Source organism: Oxyura jamaicensis, chromosome 20 (genome assembly GCF_011077185.1).
Source record: "Oxyura jamaicensis isolate SHBP4307 breed ruddy duck chromosome 20, BPBGC_Ojam_1.0, whole genome shotgun sequence".
Lineage (NCBI taxonomy): Eukaryota > Metazoa > Chordata > Aves > Anseriformes > Anatidae > Oxyura > Oxyura jamaicensis.
In genome coordinates, this window is record NC_048912.1 from 11,803,845 (window position 1) to 11,829,728 (window position 25,884).

Here is a 25,884-nt window from a genome sequence, read left to right on the forward strand (position 1 = left end):
TAGTGCCTACACGTGTCCTAGACAAAGTTAGAGCCTGGCTTGAAAGCATGTGTGTAACTGGTGATGTGAGACCTCGGGATCCACTCACGAGTGCTAACAGGAAAATCACAGATTATCTTGTTAGACGAATGCATGAGCTTGAAGAAATAATCTTTAGAGTTCAGACATTTCTAGACATTGGCAAACACGGCAGTTATCCTGTAGACAGAACTCTTTGGGCTCATGCAAGAACCGCACCAACATCCAGAAATAGAAAGTATCGGTTGAACAGTGAGGTGATAACTGGCAGTGGTAGTTAGCAAAAATTTAACCCGCGTGAGTCTACACTTCCTTTCTGTGTGTGTGGGTGGAGGACTTTTTGTTTTTATTATTCTTGGCTCACAGTCAGTCCATATCATTCATTTGACAATGCATACAGAATTCCTAAGTAGTTCCCTTCCTTGCATCTCTCAGCTTTATTTAACGTAGGCATGTTATGTTATTAGTAGAACTCCTCCACTCCATATTATTACCCTCATTTATAGATAAGGCAGGGATTCAGATGTTCACAGAAATTGCATACACATCTTGAACTTGACTGAAGTTGTACAATGACAAACTATACATTTCTCACTACCTTTTTAATTGGGAATATGCTGAATCTCTTTCAGCGTGTGATATTTTGCCCTAAAGTAATCTCTTACACATCTCTTCCTCTCTTTCTCCTGTTTCCAGATTTCCTCATATTTACAGTTCTACTATCCATGGCCATTTGCTGTCAAAGCCATCTTCTGCAAAGTGCTTTGTCTTCCAGGTGTTTCTTGACCAGAAATGCTGACAGCTCCAGAAAATGACTTCTTTTTTAAAAGGTAACCGGCTTTCTCTGAGGAGCTCTGCCTCAGCATTTAGCATGCACACACACACTATTTAGAGTATCTACTGAGGTGCTAAAACTGTTGGATATATTCAGGAGGAGAAATATTTGGGAGGCATACAAACAAGCTGGGAGCCACAAAAGGTAGAGTGCTCAGAATGTAACTTCTATTTATGCTTTTATGCTTTACCAATCTGTGCAGAAGAAAACTTTTTTTTTTTTTTTCCTGATAAAGAAGAAAAACACACATTGTCAATAATATAAGAAAGCCTGATCTGGACCCTGTGTTTTTGCTAAATAAAAGCATGTTTCTTTACCAATATTGCTGCTTGTACCAGTGTAATTTACTTTCAGATCTGGACTGGAATAAATTGTATTAATATGAACACTTCAATGTCAATAGAGCCATGTCCTCCAGAAGTGGGGGGTGAGAGGAAAGGGAAAGAAATGGTGAAGTGATGAAAATTGCTGCTATAAACAACAAAACCAGAAAATCTGTGAGTCTGGAAAATCCTCATTCTCCTTCAGCAGTCCCGATAAGAACCCGGGGACATAAAGTTAAATTACATTCATATTCATTTGGAAATTTTTGTGTGCAAAGAGTAGAAATTAGAGAACTGTAGGGCTTCAGAGGTTAAATCCTGCCCACTTCCTCTGGTATCTTGTTGAATTTGTAAGTGAGAACATGACCAGGGGCAGGACTTGTTAGATAAAGTGTCCCCTCCTCAGCTGCTGACGAGGGTGCATGGAGAGGATGGAAAGGAAATCACTTGTTTTATTTCAATGATATTCTTCTCAGATTGCTGTTATAATGTAAAGGTTACTGTGAATGCAACCATTTCAGATGATGACTACTTTAGGTAACTCTTTGTTTCTGAGGTGACAGCGCAATCATGCTTAAACACACGCTTGTATGAAGAGCACCTTAAAATCAGTAAGTTCTTCAAGGCTGCTTGGGAAATTGGGAAACTGTGGAAACTGTGGTCCTCCACCCACTTGTGAAGTGGCACCATGGATATCAATCTTTTTTTTTTATTATTTATTTATTTTCTCTCTAAATCTGGTGGGGTTTCATTGTTTCTGTGAATAAGAGGCATTGCATCACAGAGCAGCCTGGGAAGTCGTGTGCTGTGTTAGGCATCCCTTGTGATTTTCTGTGTCTGAGGCACACAGGTTGTCTCTGAAGTTGTTAGCAAGGGCATCTTGACATAAACAAGCACCCATTGTATCTCCTGAGAATAATCAAAATTCTGCTTGTTTTTTGTTTGTTAGTTTGTTTTGTTTCTGGTTTTTAATACCACTGCTTTAAACTGCAGTTCAATGCATTGACAGAAATCTTAAACTGCTCAGGCTACTGTTGCCTTATTCTTTAGTTTTTGCAAGAATACAATAAAAAAAAAAGTAGTAGAAATGTTACTGTTCTGCAGAGGTCAATTGGGTTTTACAGTACTAACGTAAGAATGACATTAGTTTAAGGTGTGTTACTTCACCTATGGTGAAACATATAGAATTGGGATCTCTAAATTGATTTTAATATAGCCATTGCTGGCAAGCTGCCATCAATGCCTGCACAGTTCAGTGAGGAGACCACAGCATGCCTCGTAATTGGAGGTCAGACTGCACTAACGTTGGCCTCCCTTGGTCACTGTAATTAACTGAGCAGGAAGGTTTTGTATAGGGCCTCTGAAGTCGTATTTTCCTCATTGCCATTCGCATTACCAACTCAGAAGGAGAATCAATAGGAGCCACAACATACTGATGAGAAGGTAGTGTTAAAGAGAGAAAGTTCAAATTCCTTGGCATCACAGCACATCTGGCAGGACTGAAAATGTGACTTCAAAAGATCTGTTTAACCAGAAAGATAGCTGCATTGTTCTCGCCATCCCTGCACACAGGTAGCACATGCAGGGAAGTATAGAATCAGCTTAGTTAATGAATATTCCGTCCTTGTTCTGTGCTCCTTTTTCCTATGTATTCTTTCTTCAATTCATTTTATCCTCTGTGACTCATCATTTTGTCTTTAGAATTGTACTAGAGCCAGATCATAAGAAATCAGGATCGTGAGCTGTGCCCAACCATTTGCGTAGTTCCACCAATTTGCTGTTGCTTTGAAGAATTACATAAAGGTACTAAAGTCTGGTTTTTACTGTTAGTTATTTTCCCTCTGTGGCTATGCTCTTCCTGCTCAGGAGCTTATTTGTTTCCTGTGTTGGCTTCTGTCTAGGCCTGGTAGGTACTTACATCTCTTCCTGATAAATAATTTCTCTACAGCTTTGTCTTATCTTTAACTTCACTCTTCAGTTTCATCCTGTCCCATCTGCCCTGTACATTCTAAAAAGATCCCACATGTGGAGTAAATCTGAAGGCATTTCTCATTCACTCTGGTTTTGAACTGCTGGCACAAATTCATAATTTGCCATTATCAATCCAGAAGCATCATTGTTTCTCAGGTTGTGTATATATGCACTCCTTTGTTATTGCTTTTGACACAAACCAAAAGTAGTAATAATGATTCTCTGACTCTCTAGTAAAATAGCTATCTCCTATTTAAGAAGCAAGAATCATCAGATCACAGAGAAGATACCTGAAGTGTGGTCTACGCAATGTATGTTTCATTTCTCCTTGTTTGTCAGATTTTTTAATAAAAACACTTATTATCCTTAGCATCTAGGCCATAAGTATTTAGTTGAGTCCAGTGTAACATTTACTTAACAGAGAACTGAACAGGTTAAGCCAGAGAACTGAACAGGTTAAGCCAGCAGGAGTATTTCCCAAATAAGAATTTGAGATATCAGCCCTAAGCTAGAAAGGGAAAAGTCTCCTGAGACTTTGTTTTCTCACTTCCTGTCCATTTAATTTGTTATTCCCATGCTTTCATGTATTTGATAGCTGCTTGACAATTTTATTGTGTGTTGTACTGTCCCTCAGTGATCACACCTTCCTCTCTCGTTCTCTACCCATGGAAACACAGCTCACATCTGATACTCATCTCCTCTACTAACAGTTCTATTGTCCCCTTGATATGTACGTGCAACTCCCACTGCTGTCAATAGGAATTACGTATGTGCATCAAGGAGAGAAAAATCCCTTGTGTACTCTGTTCTCCTCATTATCTTGGCACAGTCACTTCTGTAGATGTCTCATCTATGAGCCTTTTATTCTCTTGAGCGTTGTGTAGTATAGCAAGTTGGCTCTTAGGATCAGCAGTTTTGCTCTTGAGGTGTTTAGCAAGTTGATTTAATGTGCACGTATACACTCTTAAATGTCTTCATCCAGCTAAATCCACATATTGTAGCACTTGTATGTTAGATGGGAGAGCTTCCCGTTTCCTTTTTATGCAAGAATAGCAATTGATAACCAGTCTCCCAACAGACTCAAAGTGAAGTAAGAATCTGAAGCTAACCCTCTCAAATAACGCATGTTCAGCCCCAGCTCAGACCTGTACTCTTAAATGCAGTAACTTGTGAAAGTTCAGTAGCTACAAAAATGTAAATGGCATATTTTAATTTTCCTTAAAGACCTACAGGAGGGCATTTTTTGAACACTTCACGTTAATAGCTTCCAAACGAGGAGATGATTGAGAAAGTAGTTAATCAGTTAGCAAAACTATATTTCCTTCCAGAACTTAGTCGGTGTTGAGGGTTGATGGAAGAAGGTAGAATGAAAACCACCACACGTGTAAACCAGTAATTTTCACTGGCTGACCACTGGACTTGTACTCTCCTTTTTGAATTATCTGATTTTTCTGGAAACACCTCACTTTGTGAAACTACCTTTGGTCTCACGTAGGTCAGTGTTAATGAAGATGCAATTGGAAAACATACCCAGAAAGAATAACTCACTCCATTTGCAGACCTTCCCCACGAACAGAATTAGTAACTACAGCTTAGGAAAGAAGGATGGCAAACTAGTTTGGGGAAAAAAAAAAAAAAAAAAAAAAAGGAAAAAAAAATCAATTTGCCGTCAGATTAAGAATCAACTGTAAACATGTTGAAGAATTCTATTTTTTTTTTTCACTACTGCTCTGCCTTTTCTTCACAATCTGTTGTGGTGTCAGACTTATTTTGACAATACTTGTAGAACTTGTCATATTAACAAAGTTATCAAAGAGAGTGAGCACATGCATAGCAACAGCTGTAGTCCAGCAAGAGTCAAAATAACTGGCCATAGGTATGCAGAAGGAAATATTCACGCTTTAGTTGCACAAAGCCAAAATATCCCCAGAAGTCTCCAGAGTACTTGTAGTTCTATTTACATAGCATGAGCAGCTGCCCTTCAGCCTAGTACAATCTCCTCTGAACTTTGGAATTTAGGATAAAAATAAAAGGAACAAATTTAGATTATTGTATTTATATATAAGGATTTGTTTTTGCTATCACAGTGTCAACTGATTATTTTTGATTTTGTTAGTGTTTGATAAAAAAAAAAAAAAAGGGCTATACGCTAAATTCCATACAATGATGGGATTTATTTGATGTTATATAACGTACTCAGAAATTCTTGTTTAAAAACTAAACAAACCCTATAATCCTCCAAGACTGTAAATTGGTGGGGTAGGAACAGTCTTTTCATTATACGTGCCTACAGAGCTTACTACAGTTCATTGCTAACATCTCTAGGTGTTAACACAATGCTATTAAATCTACTCAATAGCAAAAGATGCAGTCAGTGGATTTATGTGTCTCATTCCTTAGAAAATGTGTGAATCTAACAGAATAGTTTAATGGCTAGATTTTTCAGCCGTGATGTCTGATTTTGCACGTACATCAGATAGTATGCATCTATTTATGCAAATCGATGTTGGATTTATATGCTCAAAATATACATGCCTGAGAACGCTTATTTGCGGAGTTGAGTTGCATTCAGAAAGGGAAAAGATCATATTTGGATGCCAGGCTCAGGCTGGATGGGAATAACGGGAGCCATACTTAGCACTTGAAATCGCTGCTTTCCCTTTCCAGAGTACTGCGCAAACCCAAACTGACTGGAGTGTTGCTTTCCGGCCTGCTTTGATCTGCCTGTACTTTTACAGCAGGAACCCTCTCGTTTAGTGGAGTTAGCTTTACTCCCTACTGATGTGAACGTGGACAGGGCCTGACACGCCTGTTTCCCTTGAGGTGAAGGACTGGGTCATTTAAACTGCCGAGGAGCCAGTTCCTTTTTCTCCTTTCCCCTTTTCCTGCCCAAAGCTGGACTGAGGCGAGGGCAGCGCCCGAAGGCCGGAGTCCCACTGTGAGGGGCTGCCTGCGGCTGAAATTTGCCACAGGCCTCTGCAGCGAAGGGGCTGCGTTTCCTCAGGGCAGGCCACATTTCCTCAGATATTTGTGCTTTTTTCTGAGTACGCTAGCTTTTCTTCTCTTCATGTATTAGCTTTCCTCACTGACACACTGGTTTCTCCTGTGGATGCGCTTCTCCCCCCGCACACAGCCTTCTCACGGCGTAGGCTGGGCTTTCCTCACAGAATCCACTCATCTTTCCCCTGTGTGATCTGTCCTTACAGATATATGAGTTTTTCACCTGGATGCGTTAGGTTTTTCCCCACTGGCTGCCTTTCCCCTGAGTACTTTACTTTTTTCCCCTGAAGATTCTACTTTTTCCTCAGCGGATACATTTTTTTCCCACTGGTACACTAGTTTATCCCTCACCAGACACATCTTTCCCTCAGAAATGTTGTTATTTTGCCTAAATACTCTAGCTTTTCCGTCAGTTTTTCCCCGAGCTTCGTTGGCCGTTGTCCCTGCATGCTCACAGAGCTCCACAAAACGTGGGCAGGTCCAGGACCTGGGCCTGGACCTGGACCTGGACCTGGACCAGGACCAGAACCAGAACCAGAACCAGAACCAGAACCAGAACCAGAACCAGAACCAGCGCCGCCACTACCACAGCCGCCTCCTCACCCCGCCATGCGGCGGGGCGGTGCCTGCCGCTTTAAGGCGGCGCGTGCCCGCGGGGCCGGGGGGCGGGGCCTGGCGGCGGTGGCAGCGGCGGCGCGCAGCGAGCGCTTCACCTGCAGCCCGGAGCGGGCGCTCAGCGGCGGCGGCGGCGGCAGGAGCGGGGCGCGATCGCGCCGAGCCGAGTGGAGCCGAGTGGAGCCGAGCCGCTGTCCCCGGCACCGCGCGGCACGGGGCGGCCAGCCGCACCGCCACAGCCCGGCGGGCGGGCGCCGCCGGGGCGATGAGGACCGGCTCGCGGCTGCTGCTGGTGCTGCTCGTCTGGGGCTCGGCGGCGGTAAGTGGGGCGCCCAGGGGAGGTTTTGGGGTGACCGGCGCTCCCCGCGCCCCCCTCCGAGCTGCCGCCCCCCGCCCTCAGCATCCGCAGTAACTTCGGGCTCGGGGCCGCCGGGAGGGGAGCGGCGTCTCGGCAGCTTGCCCGGGCTCTCCCTTCCCTTTTACCCATGCATTCATTATTATTTTTTAAAAATATCTTGTTCGCAATGATTATTTTCAGCGCCATCGCTCGCCCGAAGCCCGTTACCTCCGCGGTGCTGGCGGAACTTGCCCCCCGCGCTGCGCGGCGCCGCCTGAACTTGCGGGGAGCGAGCATCCGCGCCGCCCGCCCCGCGCCGCCGCCAACTTTTATTTTCCTGCGCCCCTCGACGCCCCCAGGGGGCCTGAAGCGTGCGACGGGCTGAAAAGTTTGTTGGATTTTCTTTATTTATTTTTTTGCGTTTTTTTTTTTTCCCTCCCCCTGGTAAGGGGCTGGCCGCGGAGCATCGCCGAGCGCCTGCCCGCGGAGTCACGGTGCGAACGGGGCCGCTGCTCCGCGCCGTGCATGGGCTGGCGGCAAGGACAAGAGCCCCTGATTTTCCTGCTTAAATCCCCCAGCGCCAAGTTGGGTCGGCGACGTCCCGAGCCTGAGCCCTGGGGAGGGGCTGGGTGCGCAGGAACGGCCCCGATGCGCTCCCAGCCAGCGAGCGCGGTTACAGCAACGGGCTGATGATCTCCGATCCGGAGCCCGCTATCTTCAGGCAGCCCCTTTGAAACGTTTCCTAATTGCAGCGTCTTGCCAGCGACGGTCAGACCCCCAGAGCCGCTGCTTTCTTGCACTTCCCATGCAGTAGCTGGCATCCGTCTCCCGGGCGTGATTTTTTAGCAGAGTCCGTTGGCTTGCGTTCTGCTTACTAAGCTCGTCCGAAAGGACGCTCCGCTTCCTCCCTCCTGGCTCCGTAACGCGGCGATGTCTGTGCCCGAGAGTGCGTCGGCAGCCTGGGGGATGCGGGTGGGCGCCCGGAGTTGCACTTTATCGGGGAAGTGGCTTTCCTGGTCCTTGGGCTTCATCCTGCCCTGCTGGGAGCGGAGGCGTCCGGGTCACAGCCGGCATCGCGAAGCGACGCTCTGGCTAGCCCAGCTGACAGCCCAGCACCGCTAGAAATCTCTCGCCACCGGCACTTGTGCCTAAATCACCTGGCCCGGATCGCCAGCTGATGTGCTTCCAGGGAGCTGGGAGAGCAAGGTCTGGACCCTCCTTGCTGAGGTGGGTGTCCCCATCCCCAGGAGCCTGGACCGCTGCGGCCAGGCGAGCCTGTCCCCGTGGCAGGGGCTGACTCCTGACTGCGCGGTATAAAGTCAGAACTGAGCAGCTGAGCACAGCGCCTGGACCCCGGCAGGTTGTGCGAGGGGCTGCGCTAATTGCTAGGTTTTAATTGGGCTCCCCTTCATCCGCCCCTGCAGCCTGGGCAAGCGTAGAGCCTGGGGGGGTCACAGGGCAGCAGCTGGCAGAAGCTCGGACCACCGCAGGGGAAGCGAGGGGGCTTTAGGAGGCTGCGAGCTGCAGAGGCTGCTGCGAGCTGGGGGTGCTTCTCCTCCTTCAGGCCGGGGCCTTGCCCAGTTTCTCAATAGCAAAACTCGGGTGATTTGGGTGTTGCAACATAAGGCCTTTGCGTGGCTCCAGTGTGAGCGCTGCTTGCGTTGATGAATTGCTGCTCTTTGTTTCCTCCCCTCTTCTGACAGTGCCCAGTATCCCAGCCTTCCTACAAACAATGATTTCTATTGTACTCAGGCAACTATTTTCTGGCCCATTTTATTTTTGCAGCTACAGTATGGATCCAGTCCAACAGATAGGCACTTTAGCATAAATGGTTTCTACTTGCACACTGCTTTACTGTTCAGGTTTGCCCATGCCTAAACACCTAGTCATTGGTCACAAAACATTGTGCCAAACCACAAAAGTCATGGTGTGTGCTTTTCTTGCTTTGATTTTGCAGGCACGCGATGGGGATCTTACAGTTAGACCCACATGCAAGCCTGGCTTTTCAGAAGAAGACTACACAGCATTTGTCTCCCAAAGTATCATGGAAGGGCAGAAGCTACTGAAAGGTAAGTGCAATAAAATGCTTAATGGGTGCCGCAATAACTGTGTTTCGGGGAGGTGAAAGGAGACTTAAAGATGCTGTGTTTGATGGTGAAATTGTCTGCAGAATTATGTTTGTAGGAGGATGAAACACTAAGTGGTTTACCTGAGCACAGTTTTGAATACAGATGAATCATTCAAAGTCCACGTGCTGTCTGCTTCAGGTGGATGTTTGCCTATAGTATGCGAGGTCATCGCTTCACTTTTAAGTCTCGCACTCCCACCCTGTCTGAAGGGACTCTACATTTGATATTTGAGAAAGTATTTTTATGTATGAAATTCAGAGATCCTTAAATTATCTCTGCTTTGAAATGCATGATAAAGCAGACGTTGTTGTTGGAAATGTGGTAAACAAGCCTACAGACATTCTGTTCACAAATGTGGCATTCATTTTCATTACTGCCCCACTGACAACATGAAAACACAGGCAAAAAGAAACTACCAATTAGCTTTATAGTAATTGCAGGATTATAACCACTTTTGTGATTGTAAACTCTGAGACGTCTTCGTAATCCAAATAACAATAGATTATCCTGTGTATTGATCTGTCTCTCTTTCAAGTCAAAAATAATTAAACTTTGTATTTGCATGATGCAGAAAATTGTGGTTTTACTCTGAAGCAAATTTTTGAAGAGCAAAATTCCCCCCCTCCATGCCCCCCCCTAAAGTTAAATCACTAACCACTAGTGGATGCTACAGCAGTTCTGAAAACGTAGTACACTGCAGGAATTGAGGAGCACAACAGGTTTTGGTACTCTACACAAGGGGTTATAAACCCTTTGCTACTTTCTCCTGAGTACATTTACTCACATGCATATTCCTCTGCCAGAAAGCTGGGATTTCTGTCTTCCTCCAGAGCAAACACCTGCTCTGTGACTTTGATTTTCTAGGGAGAGGGGGAGTTGTGTTCTTTCTGGCTTCAGAAGAATCCAGGACTGGACGCTTTTTCTCTACATGAGTTGGCAATCAGTTCTATTTCTAAGCCTGATTGTCTTTGTTTTGCTGTTTAGGAATTCTCTTGACTGGCCTGGCATCAGTTAGGAGATGTTTGGGAGTTTAGTTTTAGTTTGAAAGCTAATCAGCTAGGGACTGGATGTAGACAAACCTAAGAATATAACAAAATATTAAAATATTTGAAACCTAGTACCAATTGTTTACATATTTAGTAGCAATTTTCCCCAAACTTATAAATCATATGGCCTTCCAGGTCAGTTTGTAAACTGAGTATATTTCACACATTTTAACTTTGAAAATCATTTGATATACAGAGTCCTTCAAAGACTTGAAAATCATGTCATTAATACATGGCTGAAGCAGTATTTTTTTGTGGTTACTGGATACATTGTGCTTCATGTTTATGTAGCTGTGCAATAGGTATGGAGCAGAAGGTCTGTTCAGAGGAGCTAGCTAGCAATGACAGCAAAGTGACTGTCATTTCATTTCAGTTGCAAGTGATTATCTTTAAATATGAAATTATATTTAGATAGGCTGTCAAGTTGATTTGAATGAAAGTATATATTTAATGAATGCTAATTTTATCCTTGGGGTCCAGTTGTAGTTTGCCATTAGTCATTCATTTAGGGCTGAACTGGCCCTCAAAATATTATGTATGCACACGCCACTTGGAGGACTCATGTCCTGATAACATTGTCACTAGTTACGTGATTTGTGAGAATTTTGTCAACTGAAGGAGAAAGAAAAAAGTGCAAATGCTGTGTTTGCTAATAAGTAAGCTATCATCTTTACACCTTCTAATCAGCAGTCAAATACATGCTGCTATTTATCATAGGAAACAAATATATCTAATTAACTTGTACAATAATGGGGGAAAAAATCTGCTGCATAAAAATTTTTCGTGCTTGTGTTGTTCTTTATATATACTCTAGCACGTAAAATTGGTAGTTTTCCAGTTTAGGTTTAATTTTACTTCCTAACACTTGATATGTCTGAAGCATAAAATGTTTATCTCTTTCTTCCATCTGGGTGAAGTATTGTACAATAGATCAGACCAAAAATGGGTTCAGATTGCTTACATTAACATGTTTGATAGATTGACATATGTACTGTTTCACACCATCTTACCACGCAAAGCTCTGCTGCCAGCTACCACCATCTTATTCATCAGCATTCAGTAATTCATCTTCAGGCCAAATGGGACTGTTTGCCTGGAGGAAAAAAAAAGTAGGTAGGGATTTACCTGTCAGTGATTTCATGGGTTTGGGGAAAAAGTGTGTGCATGGTTCAAATTGTTTTCAGGGGATTCCAGCAAACACAAAATCTGTATGCGGCGTAAGTCTCACTTTGTCCTTCGGAAAGAGGTATGGGGAGTCCTGGGACAGTTTATACTGCCCAAGGATTTGTTCATCAGAAATTATGTAGGATGTAGCCCTCAGCACAACGATCAGCCTCAGCCAGTGTCAAGAAGTTTAGATACTACATGGCTTGGGGATAAACTGTGTGGCAATAAAGCAAGCATTTCCCTTTTAAGCTTTATAATATCCAGCTCCTAAATGTATGCAGTGTTATGAATGTATCAAAATAAAAGTGTGTAAAGTATTCTAGGTTTGAATCAAGTTTAAACAGATAATGACTGCTTGTAATTGACTTATTCCAATGGAAATAGCTTAGCCTTAATTTGACAACAAGAGCTTTTACAGAGTCATTGTTTTATTATAAGTATGCCATAAGCTATTAACTACTACTTTGTGGTTCATCTTATTTGCCTGAGTCAGCTCTCTAACATCCTCAAAACATACAGATTCTAGCAGGAGCTATTTGTTACACAGTAATTAACTTGTTTATGATAAATGGATGGAAGAAATGTCATGGCATTTTGTTTTATGTATAAATGAAAAGCATTTGCATTCTAAAAATTTCATGTTAATTAGACTTAAAATAGTTTTCCCCAATAGGGCCACAAATGCCACATAATACACATCACTGCCAAACATTGTAGCCTGATGATGGGGTATTAGCTAAGACAATCTGTGAAGTCTGTACCTTCCTCTGAAATGCCATTTCCTAATAAAAGTTAGTGGGGTATAATCAGTTGATTTTTGTCTTTTTTTTTTTTTTTTTTTTTTTTTTTTTTTGAAGGATAATAAACTTAGAGTAATCACTGATGCATGATAATGTTTAAAAGGTTGGTTGACTGTTTTCTTCCTTAGCCTTAGGTAAAATCTCAAAGCTGCTGTATGACAGAGGACAATTACAGCGTGGGTATCTTTTTCTCTTTGTTAATTATTAATGTTAACTTAAAGTGGTGAGAACATAGGTCCCGAGGGGGAAGGGGAGGAGCGAAGACATGCAGTACTGCACTGAAGACAGTTCAGGACTGACTCAGGGGATCTGAAGTCAGAGTTGATGCTCAGGTGAATGGGAATGGTGACCAGGTGGCCTCATAGGGAAAGAAAAATAAGGAGTAGGATTCTGAAACTGCTATGCAGCATGATCTAAGGGGATTGACACTCTTGGTGCAGGATTGATGCCCTTTTCTTTTTTTTTTTTTTTAAGATTTTTAAATATTATAATTCAAAAAATAACACTTTTAAAACTAGAAGTTCAAGTTTTATTGGCATTGGTGAGACCATGGCAACTAACAGTGGGTGTAATGACATCACTAAGTTAACTGCATTATTTTTACAGCCTAGTACCGTCACAATTATCCCCGGTCACCTTCCAGAAATACGGCTAAACAACATTACTAGCGTGCGTGTCATAGCTTCCCCTACAGCCAAGAAGACAACGTAAGCAGTTGAGACATACGGCCCCTTTTTTTGTTTTTCTTTGCATCTCTTCATCTGCAGTGATTCATGTTTCTGTTGCCCATCCTAAATAGTGCCTATACAGAACAACTTTGCTTGTGTAGGCAGCTACGTTTGGGTAAAAGCGCGTGGAAGCACAGTTTATTTTCATACAGGAAGATGAATAAACTGTGCCAGCATGTGCTGCTTTAAGCAAGTGTGTGAAACCAAAGGTAGCCAAACTTCAGGCAAATGTATAAAAACATAATTGTTTCTACACAAGGGTTTTCAGTGACATACCACTTGGTTAAAAACAAATAAATATATATATTTTACTGAAATACATGTGTTTTTTCATATGAATTCAGCATGGAAGCCTTTTGTTCTCCCCATGTAGGCTTCAAAACCTCCACTTTGTTCAGCCCTTATCACCTCCAACAGTAAAACTTAGGAAGGCTGTGAATGCTGTTTAGGAAGTATAGAACAGCTAGACCCAACACCCCAGTCTTCATTTGATGGTCTAAAAGCAAACCTTCAGTTAAAAAGGGGGGTGTGGGAATAGCGGTGGAATCTGAACAAACCTTTGCAAGCTGTGTTTGAGGCTGGTTGCTAGTGATTCATTTAGCAGTAGCTGCAGGGATATATGCTGTACCTCCTTTTGGAGGTAAATGTACTGCATTCGTGTGGTTAAGATGATACTGGAAACAGAGTGTGTCCTGTGGAGTACATTAGTGAAATGTACCAACAGATCTACTTGAACATAATCATGCAGCCACGAAATACTACTGCATGTGTGAAGTCTGAGCCCTGCAGAAAGAATGATACAGGTAGGTGTCCTAGGAGGGATGCTGATACTTGCTGATACTTGAGCAAAATTCCCTGAAGGAAGGAGTATATCTCTGTGATAACAAATGCTAACCTAGCAAGTGCCCAAAAATACACCGGGGGTATCGACAGGGAGCGTGCATCTGCAGTACTGCATGGCTCCAACACGTGAATTCGCTAACGAGGATGTTTGCCCTTTTTTATATGCATGGTTTCCCACTTTTCTTGGATGTAGAATCCAAAAAATAGATAGGTACCTGACTGTGGTTAATTTTGGTAGGAGCTTGGCTCCTAAAGGCCTTTGGAGTGCGGCTGGGAGGATGCCCCGTGCTGGTGGCCGCGGTGCCCCACTGGTTGGCGGGTGCTCTGTTATGTCTCTGTTTTCAGAGTGCCCTTCGGTGTTGTGTGGACATTTTTACGGAGCACGAGCTGTGAGGGCTGTTGGGTTTTTGTGCCGGTGTTCGGGAGGGCTTGGAACACCGTGAGGAGTCACTTGGTCTGTGCTGCAGTGCGGAGGTTTGGCTGCGCCCTGCTGCCATATCCAGTGCCTTCTGTGAGCTGCTCCGAGTTTAAAAGGGAGGCTTTTCCATTCATGTTTTCTTTATTTTCTGGTCTGTGATTCTGCATGAAAAGTAGTTACTGAAGTTATCATACACATAATTAGCTTCACAGTTTCATAATAAAATCTGAAAGCAGGCGTAAGTCCACCGGGAACCCGGGCCTCTTTCCCTAACCTTTCTTCATTCCCTTCTTGGAGGAAAAAGGCAGAGAGACACCAGCTTTCTGCGCTAAGCTCGTACGTGCTCGAGTGAAGCTGCTTCTCTGAAACCCTTCTCCCATTCCACAGGACAACTTCTTTTTAACGCAGTTTCTCTTGATGGGCGTGTAGCAAACCAAAATCACAACTTCAGTCGTTACTTTCAGGGGAGACCCCGGAAAGAGCTGCTGTGGACTGGGGAGCTGCTGATGCATATTCATTTGTAACATTATTCTTCAGATCTAACTTCTGACGCAAAAATATGATGTTTAAGTTGACATTTTTATCTAAATAAAATGCCAGTTAATGAGACCAGAGTAGTCAATAACACTCTGTAGAGTTAATCCCCTTACGCTGTTTAATAACTGTATATATTGCTTTCTAGTTCAGAGCTTTGAACCAAATTCCTCAAACCCAAGTAAAATTACTTTTTTCTGCATTCTGGGAAGGCAACTGATTTTTATCTGAATAAATCTGCTTCTCCAAAAACAGTCTCAGAGCTTCTTTTTTATTTTTTCCTTTTTTTTTTTTCTCTTTTTTTTTTCTTTTTGTTTTTTGGTGGGGGGGGGGATGTTTGTCTGAAGGACTGAGCTGCTTCAAATTAGGCACTCTGAACAAACATATTAAGGAAGAAAATGAAACAACAATTTCTAATGAATAATTTATTTATTTATTATGCTTAGGCTGTTAGGAAATAAGCCATGCCTGGAATGGTATAAATTTGTTGTTTATTGTGAAATACCTATTGTTTCGAAGTCCAAACCAATAAGGTGAGGTCTCTTAAGGTTAAAAAAATGTTAATTTCAAAGTCACTTCTGTGTTCAGAAGCTGACTGCTGCTGACAGAGCTTGTGAGCTCTGATCTCACTGAGCAGATGCTGGAAGCATTCTGGAAATTCTGTTTTTTTGCATGTGGTAAATGCAAATTATTTATTCTAGCAATGAAATATTTTCTTGCTTAATTTTCGTTGACCTAATGCCAGTTCTCATAGCCTAATTTCATTGATATTTATGTGCAAGCCTCTTTCTGCCTTAATTTTCTCTCTGAAAATGAGCATAATATTTTTCTAGAGGTAGCTTATTTCATTGCAAACTAAAGATTGTGAAGTATTTAGTTCTACAGCAGCTTGGGCCATGTGCATAGCCCACAGAATATTGTAGTAATTTAGATAGTACTTAAGTGTCTCATTTACCGGCTAGGAAGAGATTTAAAGTACAGAGGATAGGATTTCATTAGAAATTTACTTTTTAATATTTTTTCATATCATAGAATGAATTTGAATAATAAAGGGAAAGAAGGATGTTTCTCTTCAATCTGAGGCTACAGGTATATGCAGAATAGTGCATTTTTATTATTATTATTTAATTTATTTTTAACACAAATGGTAATAGTAAGAACAAAGGCCAGAAAGCAATGACTGAAAAATGAAGACCAGTATTTGTGTTTTGGAACCATAGTTTGGAATGGTTTGACAAGGAAACTCAGAGCCTTTACCAGTGACCAGAGACTTTCACCAAGCGCCTGCAATAGGAATTTATGCTGGCTGGACTCAAACTGTACCTGATTTTAGTGTATGTAAACCTTTTATGCACGACCTGAAGGATTTGAAGACCATTCTGTTTCACATTCTATTTTCCTTTTTGTCATTAAGTGACCCCCCAGACTTTGCTTTTTCAGGTTAAGATCAGAAGTGTCATGGGCCAGCTGTACCACCAGATGTTTTTCTTATGGATGAGATTACAGTGAGATTTGGGTTTGATATTTTGTTTAAATATTTATTTTTTAATATTTCTGCAAGGAGAGGCTGAGTGAGATGGGATTGTTTAGCATGGAGAAGAGAAATCTTGGGAAGATTTCATATAATCTCATATTTCATATAATTTCATATAAATACCTCATGGCATGGTGTAAGGACGACAGAGCTGGGTTCTTCTTGGTGGTACACAGAGAAAGGGCAGAAGGAAATAGGGGCAAACTGAAAATCAGGAATTTCCATTTAAACAGGAGGGAAAAAAAATGGTTTAAGGGTCATCAAATACTGGAACAGGTTAATTGGAGAGGCTGTGCAGTCTCCATGCTTGGAGATGTGCAGAATCCAGCTGGATAGACTCCTGCAACCTGCTCCAGCTGACCCTCTGCTGAGCAGGATGTGGGACCAGGTGCTCTCCAGAGGTGCTTCCAGCCTCAGCATGCCTTGGTTCCATGAAACACTTCACAGGTGAGTATATGAAAAGTTAGAGTGGTGAACTGAGCTTTTCTGCAAATATAGATCAGGTAGCTTTAAAGAAAAACATTGCAACAGTCTGCAAAAAATGATTCGTACAGGGAAATGGTGTTTCTGTTACTTCTTGGAAGCCTAACTTCTAAAGAGAGAATAATTGAAACACCAGGGACCACTATTCTGCGATTTGCTTCCATTAATGTCCAGACTTAACTCAGGCATAGTTTGTCTCCTGGCATAAGGAAATGTTACACTTAAATTCAAAAAGCCCTTGATTTCCTCTTTATTTTTAGTAGAATAAAAGGAGAACATATGGAGTTTCTGTTTTCCCAAAATATTTGTCATTAGTACTGGCTGCTTCGCTTCTTTCAGCAGAATCTTTCCCAAGTGAGTTTTCCTGCAACATAAAAAATAGTTGGGTTGAACAAGATTTCTTTTTTGCCACAGGCTTTGTGATTTATCTTGCTTATATTCATTGTCCCTAATTTATTTATTAATTTTGAATTGTAATTGCACAGAGGGAGAGCGAAGGAGCAAATGTTCTGGCATATGGACTGCACTGTCATTGGAAATGGAGACTTTCAGCCGCTCTTGCTGCCCTGTGCCTGGTGACCCCAGGCTCCAGATTCTCTTTTTGCCAGCCTGTTTAGATTCCTGCTTTCTGCTCCCTTCCAATACAAAATTTTCATTATTTTTGCTTTGCCCTCACTACTTCCCTGCCACCGTTCCTCACCAGTTGCCAGCATTTTGTAATAGAGAGCCAGTGGCAGTAATTCAGCACTCTGCTAGTTACGCTGCTGCTCAGAGGGTCACATATACTACAGCCTATTAACATTAGCATAGTAATAGCAGCCAGTATGTGGAACGCACAGTGGGAATGTTGGAAGCTTCTCCAAGGACCCTGAAGATATGTATGGGCCACCCATGAAGCAGAAAAAAAATGCCCTTTCTGCTTTGAAATGAGCCAATCTGTGCGTTTCATTGATACCCGGAAGCACTGCAATCATTAAGGCTATTACTATGCCTATTATAAATCACAATTTCGTAGCAGTTCATAGATTAGTCACAAAAATTACTTTTAGTCTAATATTTTGTTATACTGAGTTTTCTACTAGCAATTTCAATCCTTATTAAACAAAATTGTCTTTAAAATAATAATGAATATAGCAATTATCCAAAGATAAATTGTCAGGATTACAAAAATTGTTCCAGAGAAAGCTGTGTATCAGCTCCTCCTGTCAGTTCATGTCTAGAGAATCATAAAAGGCATGTCAGTGAAATAAACATTTTTTTACTCACCATTTAGCAGGAAAAACATGTTGGGATTCTTGGTATATGAAGTTAAAACATCAGCAAATGAGCTTGTGAGGTTCTTAGAAAATAAAGAAATGGATGCACTTCAATAAGTGCAAATTAGGACTAATTTAAAGCATAACATTTAATAACCTCTTTGTTCCCAGTGTGATCAAAGCAGTTAATAGATGACCCTGAATAAATTAGCCCTGAGTGGCTGAGAACTACCTGCCGTGTAGTTTTGTCTGGCCACAGAGCTTCCTCAGAATGTCTCACTGATTTCACTGAGAGCTGTCTGTGATGCTACCTGAGCCTGCTTATGCTAGTTGCTGTCTGTCCTGGGGTGTTTCGTGGGCTCAGAGAAAAATAAGGCCAGAAGAGTTCATGAGGAAGTCTTGTGAAGCACGCTGCTACCTCAAGGCATGGGCAGCTCCTTTGCAATCGGGTGGTCCTCAGCGTGGCCTCGAAGGTCTGCTCTTAGGGACTCCAGCCACTACACTGTGTTGCTTCCTTCTCTTTCCTTCACATTTAGACTGAAGGTCTCTTAATGCGATTTAAACCCATTGTGATTTGTCATATTCATCATAGAACAGTTGTTGTTTTTTGTTCGGTGGTGGTTTTTTTTTTCAACACACTTAAAAATGTTTTCTTCTCAGCTTCTGTAGGCTGACCCATTTACTTGTTCCATTTCACATGTCGTGCCTGGGCTCCCCCCTCTGAGCCCTCATCTTTGCTGCTAGCACGATGCCACCAGTAGATCCAACTGTGCCAGCCAAGCCTTGCAATGCTGACCAGACAAGGACTATTACTTCACCTGTTATGCAGGCAATATTCCAGTTGATTTATCTTACATGATGATTTTTTTTAACAGTATGGCACTGTTGACTCATGTTCAGCTTGTGATCCAGTATAACCTCCCACATCATTTTTTGAAGAACTGCTGCCTACCCAGTTATTTTCTGTGTGCACAGTTGATTAATCCTCCTGAATTGGGTTACCTTGCTGCTCTTCCATTGAATTGCATCTTTTTTTTTTTCTTTTTTTTAATCAGTCTGATCTCTGACTTTAGGATTGTTTTCAATTCTAATCTTGATCTCCAACAGAGCTGCAGTTACACCCTGTTTTCATATCACTCATGGATGCAACTAACGTAAGCTGCATTCCTTTATCTGCTCTGTTAATAAAAGCAGTGAGCAAAACCAGTTCCAAACAGACTGTTGCAGAGCGCATGTGATAGAGCCTTCTGCTTTGGCCATGAACCATTGAAACTTGTGTTCTGGGTATAGTTATTGAATTTACTAAAATTACAGTATTGGTTTGTAATCTGAGCCCTTTATGTCTTGAAGTTGTTTGTTTGTGATCTGTAGGAACACAGCTAAGTCTAAACGACTCAGTTTGTCAGTAATTCTAGCATTTGTAACATGAGAGTTACAAAAACTGGGATCTTTGAATTTCCTACATCTAGAAACATCCCAGATTAAAAGCCTAGTATAGATTCATGCAAGTTAAATACCATGCTGTTGCTGTGGGAGGGGAAGGAGTGCTTCAGTTCTCATTCCAGTATTGGACACGCTCCATTTACAGTTTGTTTTCTTAAATGCCCCGACCCAGCTGATGGCCAGCACCAGAGGTCTGGCTGTGGCTACAAGACATGTCCCCCAGGTGGGCTCCCCCAGAGTTCCCACGAGGTCTGCTCAGATAAGGACAATTTGATTGAAGGGGATGTTACTAATCCCAATGTGAGTTGAAAGAACGGGATTAAATTAAGGCCAGAGGAGTAAATTGAAGTGTTATTCCTATACAAAGAGTGTGGATTCTTATGGTATCGTCTGTGTTCTTACTGTACTGAGGGTTGAGGATTTGCAGTGCCCCATTTCCACTCCTGTGATTTATGTCTGATCTTGTGATGAGATGAGGGCAAGGTGTTTGCTCTGCGCAGAACTAGTTAGATACTGCGCTGTTTCTATCGTAACTGCATTATTCATTAAGCTTGTTAGAAGGCCCAGCCCACACTTAAATATTATACCATTTAGTATCTTTAATTTTGCCTGTTTTTTTGCTCATACTTCTGCTTTTGTGTGGTACTTTTTTTTGTTGTTGGTGGTTTTTTTTTGTTTTGTTTTGTTTTGTTTTGTTTTTTAGTAACTAGAAAGAGCTGGGTGCATGCAGATCTGCACAAACTCCCTCTGCTGATAAGATCTGCGTCTGAAGGATCTCACTTCAGGGGGAAGGAAAGAGAATAGGGCTAGTGAATTTCAAGATGGACAATTATTTATCTAGTATTTCACCCCAGTGAAAGCATTTCCTTGGGGAATCAGAAAAAGTCATCATATCAGGTCCTGCATGCCTTGCTGCTTGTCTTTCAGGAGGCTAATTATCAGTGGCTGGTTGCAAACAGAAGGTTTACAAAATTACACATGAAAGGCAACTGTTTTGCTCAGCTCCAGCAGCTTTTTGTGTGTGTGTGTGTGCCTCAATTATTGAGGTGCATTATTCTTTCATTTCTTTCTCTTTTTTGAAGACTTTTTCACTTGATTCTATGCCCCCCCTTTTTTTTTTCCTTTTTGATCTTCTGTAGAAGATAAAGAAATGTGGGTAAGTGACGTTGAGAAATGTCTTTTTGATGTTGGTTTTATTTTTCTTTTCTGGGGAGAAAAGGAACAGCTTGGGGATGAAGAAAGCTATGTGTACAGTTCTTTGGACAAAAGAGAAACCATAGGTCATGGTAAGAGTTCATGTGATGCAATCTTCAAGGATGACAACCGTTGAAAATATTTGGATTGCGCCCAAGGATTTCCTGATACCATGTTCAAAATACAACATGAAACCATCATCAGGAGAAGTTTAGTGATCTCTGGATCACGAAAGCTCTACACATTTGTTCAGATAACTGGACAGTAGATTGATTATCTCTGTGTAAAGTTTACTGAGAGAGATTTTTGTTGTTTGCCTGGAGTCTGAAACATAAGAGAAATTGAAAGTTAAAGGACTGGTTGCTGTACCCGATAATAAGCAAGCTGTGCCAGTCATACAGTGTGGTTTTACCATGCTGATTAGAAACCATGAAGAAGGACTGTATGGGGCAGTTAGACACGTTGGGTTTTGTTGCAGACATAAAAGAGAGGTTTAATCCTGAACAGATCACTGAATACCCATTGCCTGAGTCTGTGCAGGAGTTTCTGTGAGTGCAGAATTAACTGCAGTGTTTTATTAAAGCTTGATGCAGGCAATGCATTTTACTAGAATAATTTTTCTTTGCATTTTCAATAAAACAAAGTTTTATTTTCCCTTTCTACTGTGAAATCAGACATAATGTTGGTTGTATCCTGTTAAAAAGCAGCAGAATTGAGCAGTAGTGGCACAGCTGGTTTTACCTTAATAAGAACATAGCGATTTTCATTGCCTTGGGAGGCATGATGACGAAGCAAAGTTCTGTTAATTCAGCAGTAGCATCCTTTTGGCAAAGCAATTGTAAGGGGGGGAATTAAGCATCTGGGGAGTGGGGTAGCATCTTAATTAAATATATATATATATTTTTAAAAAGATGTTGGGGTGAGACATGCAGAGAAGAGGTGTGCAATGCTGAGTGCAGGGGACCTGGGTGCTCTACAGACCTGATGGGCCATGGTTCCTGTTGTGCCTGGACAGCTCAGGAAACAGAGGGTGTTACCGAGATGTAAAGAGAAGACAAGATTGCTACCACAGTTTATCAACCATCGAGGTGATTTTTCAACTTTTCAGCTGCACTAGCATCTCTTGTGAATGTTTTCTGATAGCAGTATGTGTCTACACCTCCAAATGTGCAGGGAATCCACACACCAAGAACCTACTATTCTAGGGGAAGCTGTCCTAAAAAATAAATGCGTAAAATAAATCTAAAGGTTATATACCCAAATCAGTAATTCATGCTCAAAAACCATTAGTATGTGATCAGTGTCATTTAAGTACATCACTATCTAGTAAATAGCTTGGGAAGTATAAAATAGAATAATTCTAAAGTTGGAGAAACCTTTGAAGAATACTTTTAAATAGGACTCACTGGAAGCAGGAGATTTAATTCAGAGGTGAATACTGAAAAACTTATGGTGGAATGAAGCTTAATTTCTTGAATGTAGACGAATTTTGGTTTAAGCTCTTTAGTTTAAACAATTAGCTTTTGAACCACTTTTTTAAGTTCTTGTGTAACACATCGGTCAAACTGCACCAGTAAGCAGTCTTCTGTTTGTTTTTTTTTTTTTTGTTTGTTATTTTTTTACAAGCCTAATCTGAAGTGTTTTTAAGTCTCAGCTGGCTTTGGAGTGGGTCATTGTGCTACAGAAATAGTGTGAAGAGCAACTGCATGTCATTTTTCACATGGCCCTGCCTGAAGGATCTGTTCACTTTCGGTCGTAAAACATACATCTGTTACCCATCGAAGGATCTCATGTACCAGAACGATTCTCACTTGCCTTCTGTTCTTTACCCGTCATGGTCACCTGTGATTCTACTGAGGAAATAAATTTGATATGTGCGCATTTCTGAGGCTCTCTTGGGTAAAGAGCTTTTTTTTTGTTTTATTATGGAACTTCCTTTGATAGCTGAGTAGATAAACAACAGAAACTGCTCTGAGTTCACTGAGACATTATGTAGTAGTTATGAGTTTATTTAGAAATCGGAGCAAACCAAACTTTGACCCAGTTGGCTTGTTTCCTGACAAGCAATACCCCCTGGTTTTTCCAGTCATGTGTTTTTTCCTAATCCCAATGGCAATCACTTCTTTGGCACTTACAGTAAGGAGAAAAAAAATAAAATGAAGTAGTACATGGCATTTGTTTTGGCATTAGTTGTGACTGATAAATAGGGATAATATCTGTACTGGTAGCTTTTTGTGGTATATAATCAGATCAAATGAACAAAGTTTTCATTCCTTGGCTTTTTTGTTGTTGTTGTTGTTGTTCATTTGTTTTGCCATTGTTATATTTATGTAGGTCCAAAGAGGAAAAATACGTTCATGTATATTGCATAAATTCAGATCTATACATCAGTATGTCTTGCGAATTTTAATTTAGCCACAGTTCTTTTTAAACTTTAAATAAATAAATAAATAAATAAAGGCTTATTGCCTCTCCCTGAGCTTTACAAAACTTTTTCCTTCCTGAATCTCGGTCTGTTGAAGACTCATAGTACTGCCAAGTCTACATTGTTCTTTTAATTAAAAGACAAAAAAAGAAGTGAAACTTCCAGTGGATGTAAATCCTTATAATCCCGAAATGATGTAAATCAGTGCAACTCCTGAAGTCATTGGAACTATTCTGACTTACATCTACCGAAAATCTGGCACATAATATTCCTGCTGGTCTTTTCTTTTACCCAATAGTTGCTCTACGCCGAGTTGGCACTACAAACAAAGCTTTCTCTTACTAAGTGATAGAGGGTGGCATGGCTTCCAGCACTGCTGATTCAGCACAGCAGAGGCCATTTTCCTCATTTCTTTGTGAGCTAGATTAAATTACTCTGCAGGCTGGACTGGAGCCACAGGCCATGGTTTTACAGTCTTATAACATGGTATCCCAGCCCATGGCATCTGAGTGGTCTGGCTGCGTGCAAAGCTCTTCTGCTTCACTGCGAAGCATTTTTCAATTCATCTGTGTCTTTACAAGGCTAATGCCAGCAGTGTTGAAAATATTTTGATTTTCTGGTTGATACAAAATAAAATAAGGTTCCATTAATTGAATGAAGGGATATCATGAGGATCAGGTTAGTATAAAAACTCCACTGTATTTGTTTGTCATGGCAACGTTTCTTTAGATTTGCCTTACAGAACTACAGGAAAATAAATAAAGACTGTAGTTTTTTAATGAATATAACACAGTGAGTTATCCTGTCTGAGTTTGGGGGGTTGTGCCATGAGATCTGTTTGAGTGGTTTGCCAAAATTTTGGGACCTGGAAATCCTTTTTATTTTCTTATTTTTTGTGTGTCTGTATAGGGACATTTCTTGTCTGTTCTGAATGGGGTTGGAAATGAACCAAGGGGGTGAGGCAGTGGGATGCACTTTGTGGGATGCATCTTTTTCACATCCTTGAGGGCTGAGATGTGGTATGTCTGTGACTGCAGCACGTGGATAGAGAAATAAAGAGTGTTTTCTGCTCAATGATGAGTGCTGGCTTCGTGTATTCAAAAAGTATACATATTCTGCTGTGCTCTCTGGTTGAGCTACATGATTGCAGCTCATAGCAAAATTGGTCTGGCTTTCTTTAGTGGAACATGGATGTTGCTTTGATTTACCCTCGCTCCTCCAATGTTCACGATCAATCCAAAAAGGATTTTGTTCTGGTGAATGGAGAAAGCAACACTGTTAATGAGGGGATAAAAGGTCAAACAGATCAAAAAGTAAAAGCCAGCCTGCTTCCAATGTAAGGAACAGTTTAAGTCGATGCTGTCTAATCCAGATGTTCAAATGAAGCTGAGACCAGGCTTAAAGAATTTTCACAATAGGTTTAGAAGTTTCACTCCATCTCTTCTCCCAAGCCTGAGTATCTAATCACATTGTTGGCTGACTTTATGAGCTTGCAGTGTATCCAAAAGACAGGCACCGCATACATGTGGTTATCTCTGAGTTTCCTTACTGCTTTTCAGTGTTATCTATGTCATTTAAACAAACCAAACCCTCCTGGTTTTAACACAAAGATAGATGTCTTTTTACAATTAAAAATTATTATCCAGTCAGAATTTTTCATTACAATAATTTCCTAAGTATGGCACAGAAATAAGGTTCTTGTTGCCAGTTTCAATTCCAAAACAAAAATGGACAGATCAGGAAAGTTGTTTCAGTTATTTCTGTTTTCTGAGACCTAGCTCCAGTCTCACAATATCAGGTAGTGTAGCTGAGCAAAGGGTTTATCTATTGATTTCTGAGTGTATTGTGCTGTTAATCTAAAACTTCTTTCCCCAGTGGAATTTCTATTCAGAAGACTCTAGCCAAGTTCAAGAAAGTTATTTGATTTTGGAAGTTTGAAAGAATAATAATAAAAGAAGGATTGATGCAGTTGGATTTTCATGAGCTTAGTCCTCTAGTAAAATATAAAGACTCCAGCCTCCTGCACGTATCCTTGACAGTTTAGTTCATTATTTAGGAGCAAAGCAGAGTACAGAGATCACTGAAGTTTTACTGTATGAGAATTTCCAATTACGAAACATTTTTAGAGGAAAGTTTCAAGCTTTGGTGATGTAACAAATTATTTTTTTTAAAAAAAAGGGTTAGTACAGCTTTTCCTAAATTCATGCCTTGTTTCTTAATAAGTAGACCTTTTCTGCTAACTTTTAAACTATTAAAATTCAGTGCTAGAAATGTCTTAATATAATTTCCTAATAAGAGAGATGTGGTAAGGAAATTGTACTGTATATACAGAGGGGCTTTGCCCCTCCTACATCTGACATTCTTTAAGTACTTATGGAAACCAAATGTTTTACAGGAGCAACAGCAGGAGAGTAGATGGTGTAAAAGAAATGGATGAGATGTAATTGGTAGCAAAATGAGGCATTTTTGTGTTTTGGGGATACAATCCTGCCTTGCTGAAGTTGGTTGTCTGGTCTCATAATAGGATTATCCTGTTTCATTGGGATGTTGTCAAATTAAATCAAGGAAAGGGGACTTGTGTCTGAAAGAGCTTCTTTGGGAACATTCGTGCTCTGGAGTACAAGAGTTTGTTAGAGATGACAATTATTACTTCTTCAGCTTTGGAAGTGTACTTGTCTGCTGCTCTTTATGCAAAAAATGCAGCTCTTTGGAGGTGTCCGATTAACCTGAGGCACGATCTTGTTGCATACCCAGATGGATGTTAAGAGTGTGAAGAACTACTTGG

At 41.3% G+C, this 25,884-nt stretch overlaps 1 protein-coding gene across 1 annotated transcript in view; it reads left to right on the forward strand.

The window, feature by feature from the left end:
• The first annotated feature begins 6,815 nt into the window (after positions 1-6,815).
• Positions 6,816-25,884, forward strand: part of CDH4 (cadherin 4) — a 454,811-nt gene continuing 435,742 nt past the window's right edge. Inside the window, exons 1-2 of the mRNA XM_035344248.1 lie at positions 6,816-7,081; positions 9,057-9,168. Coding sequence (XP_035200139.1) covers positions 7,028-7,081; positions 9,057-9,168 — 166 coding nt within the window. The 5' untranslated portion in view covers positions 6,816-7,027. The remainder of the gene's footprint in view (positions 7,082-9,056; positions 9,169-25,884) is intronic.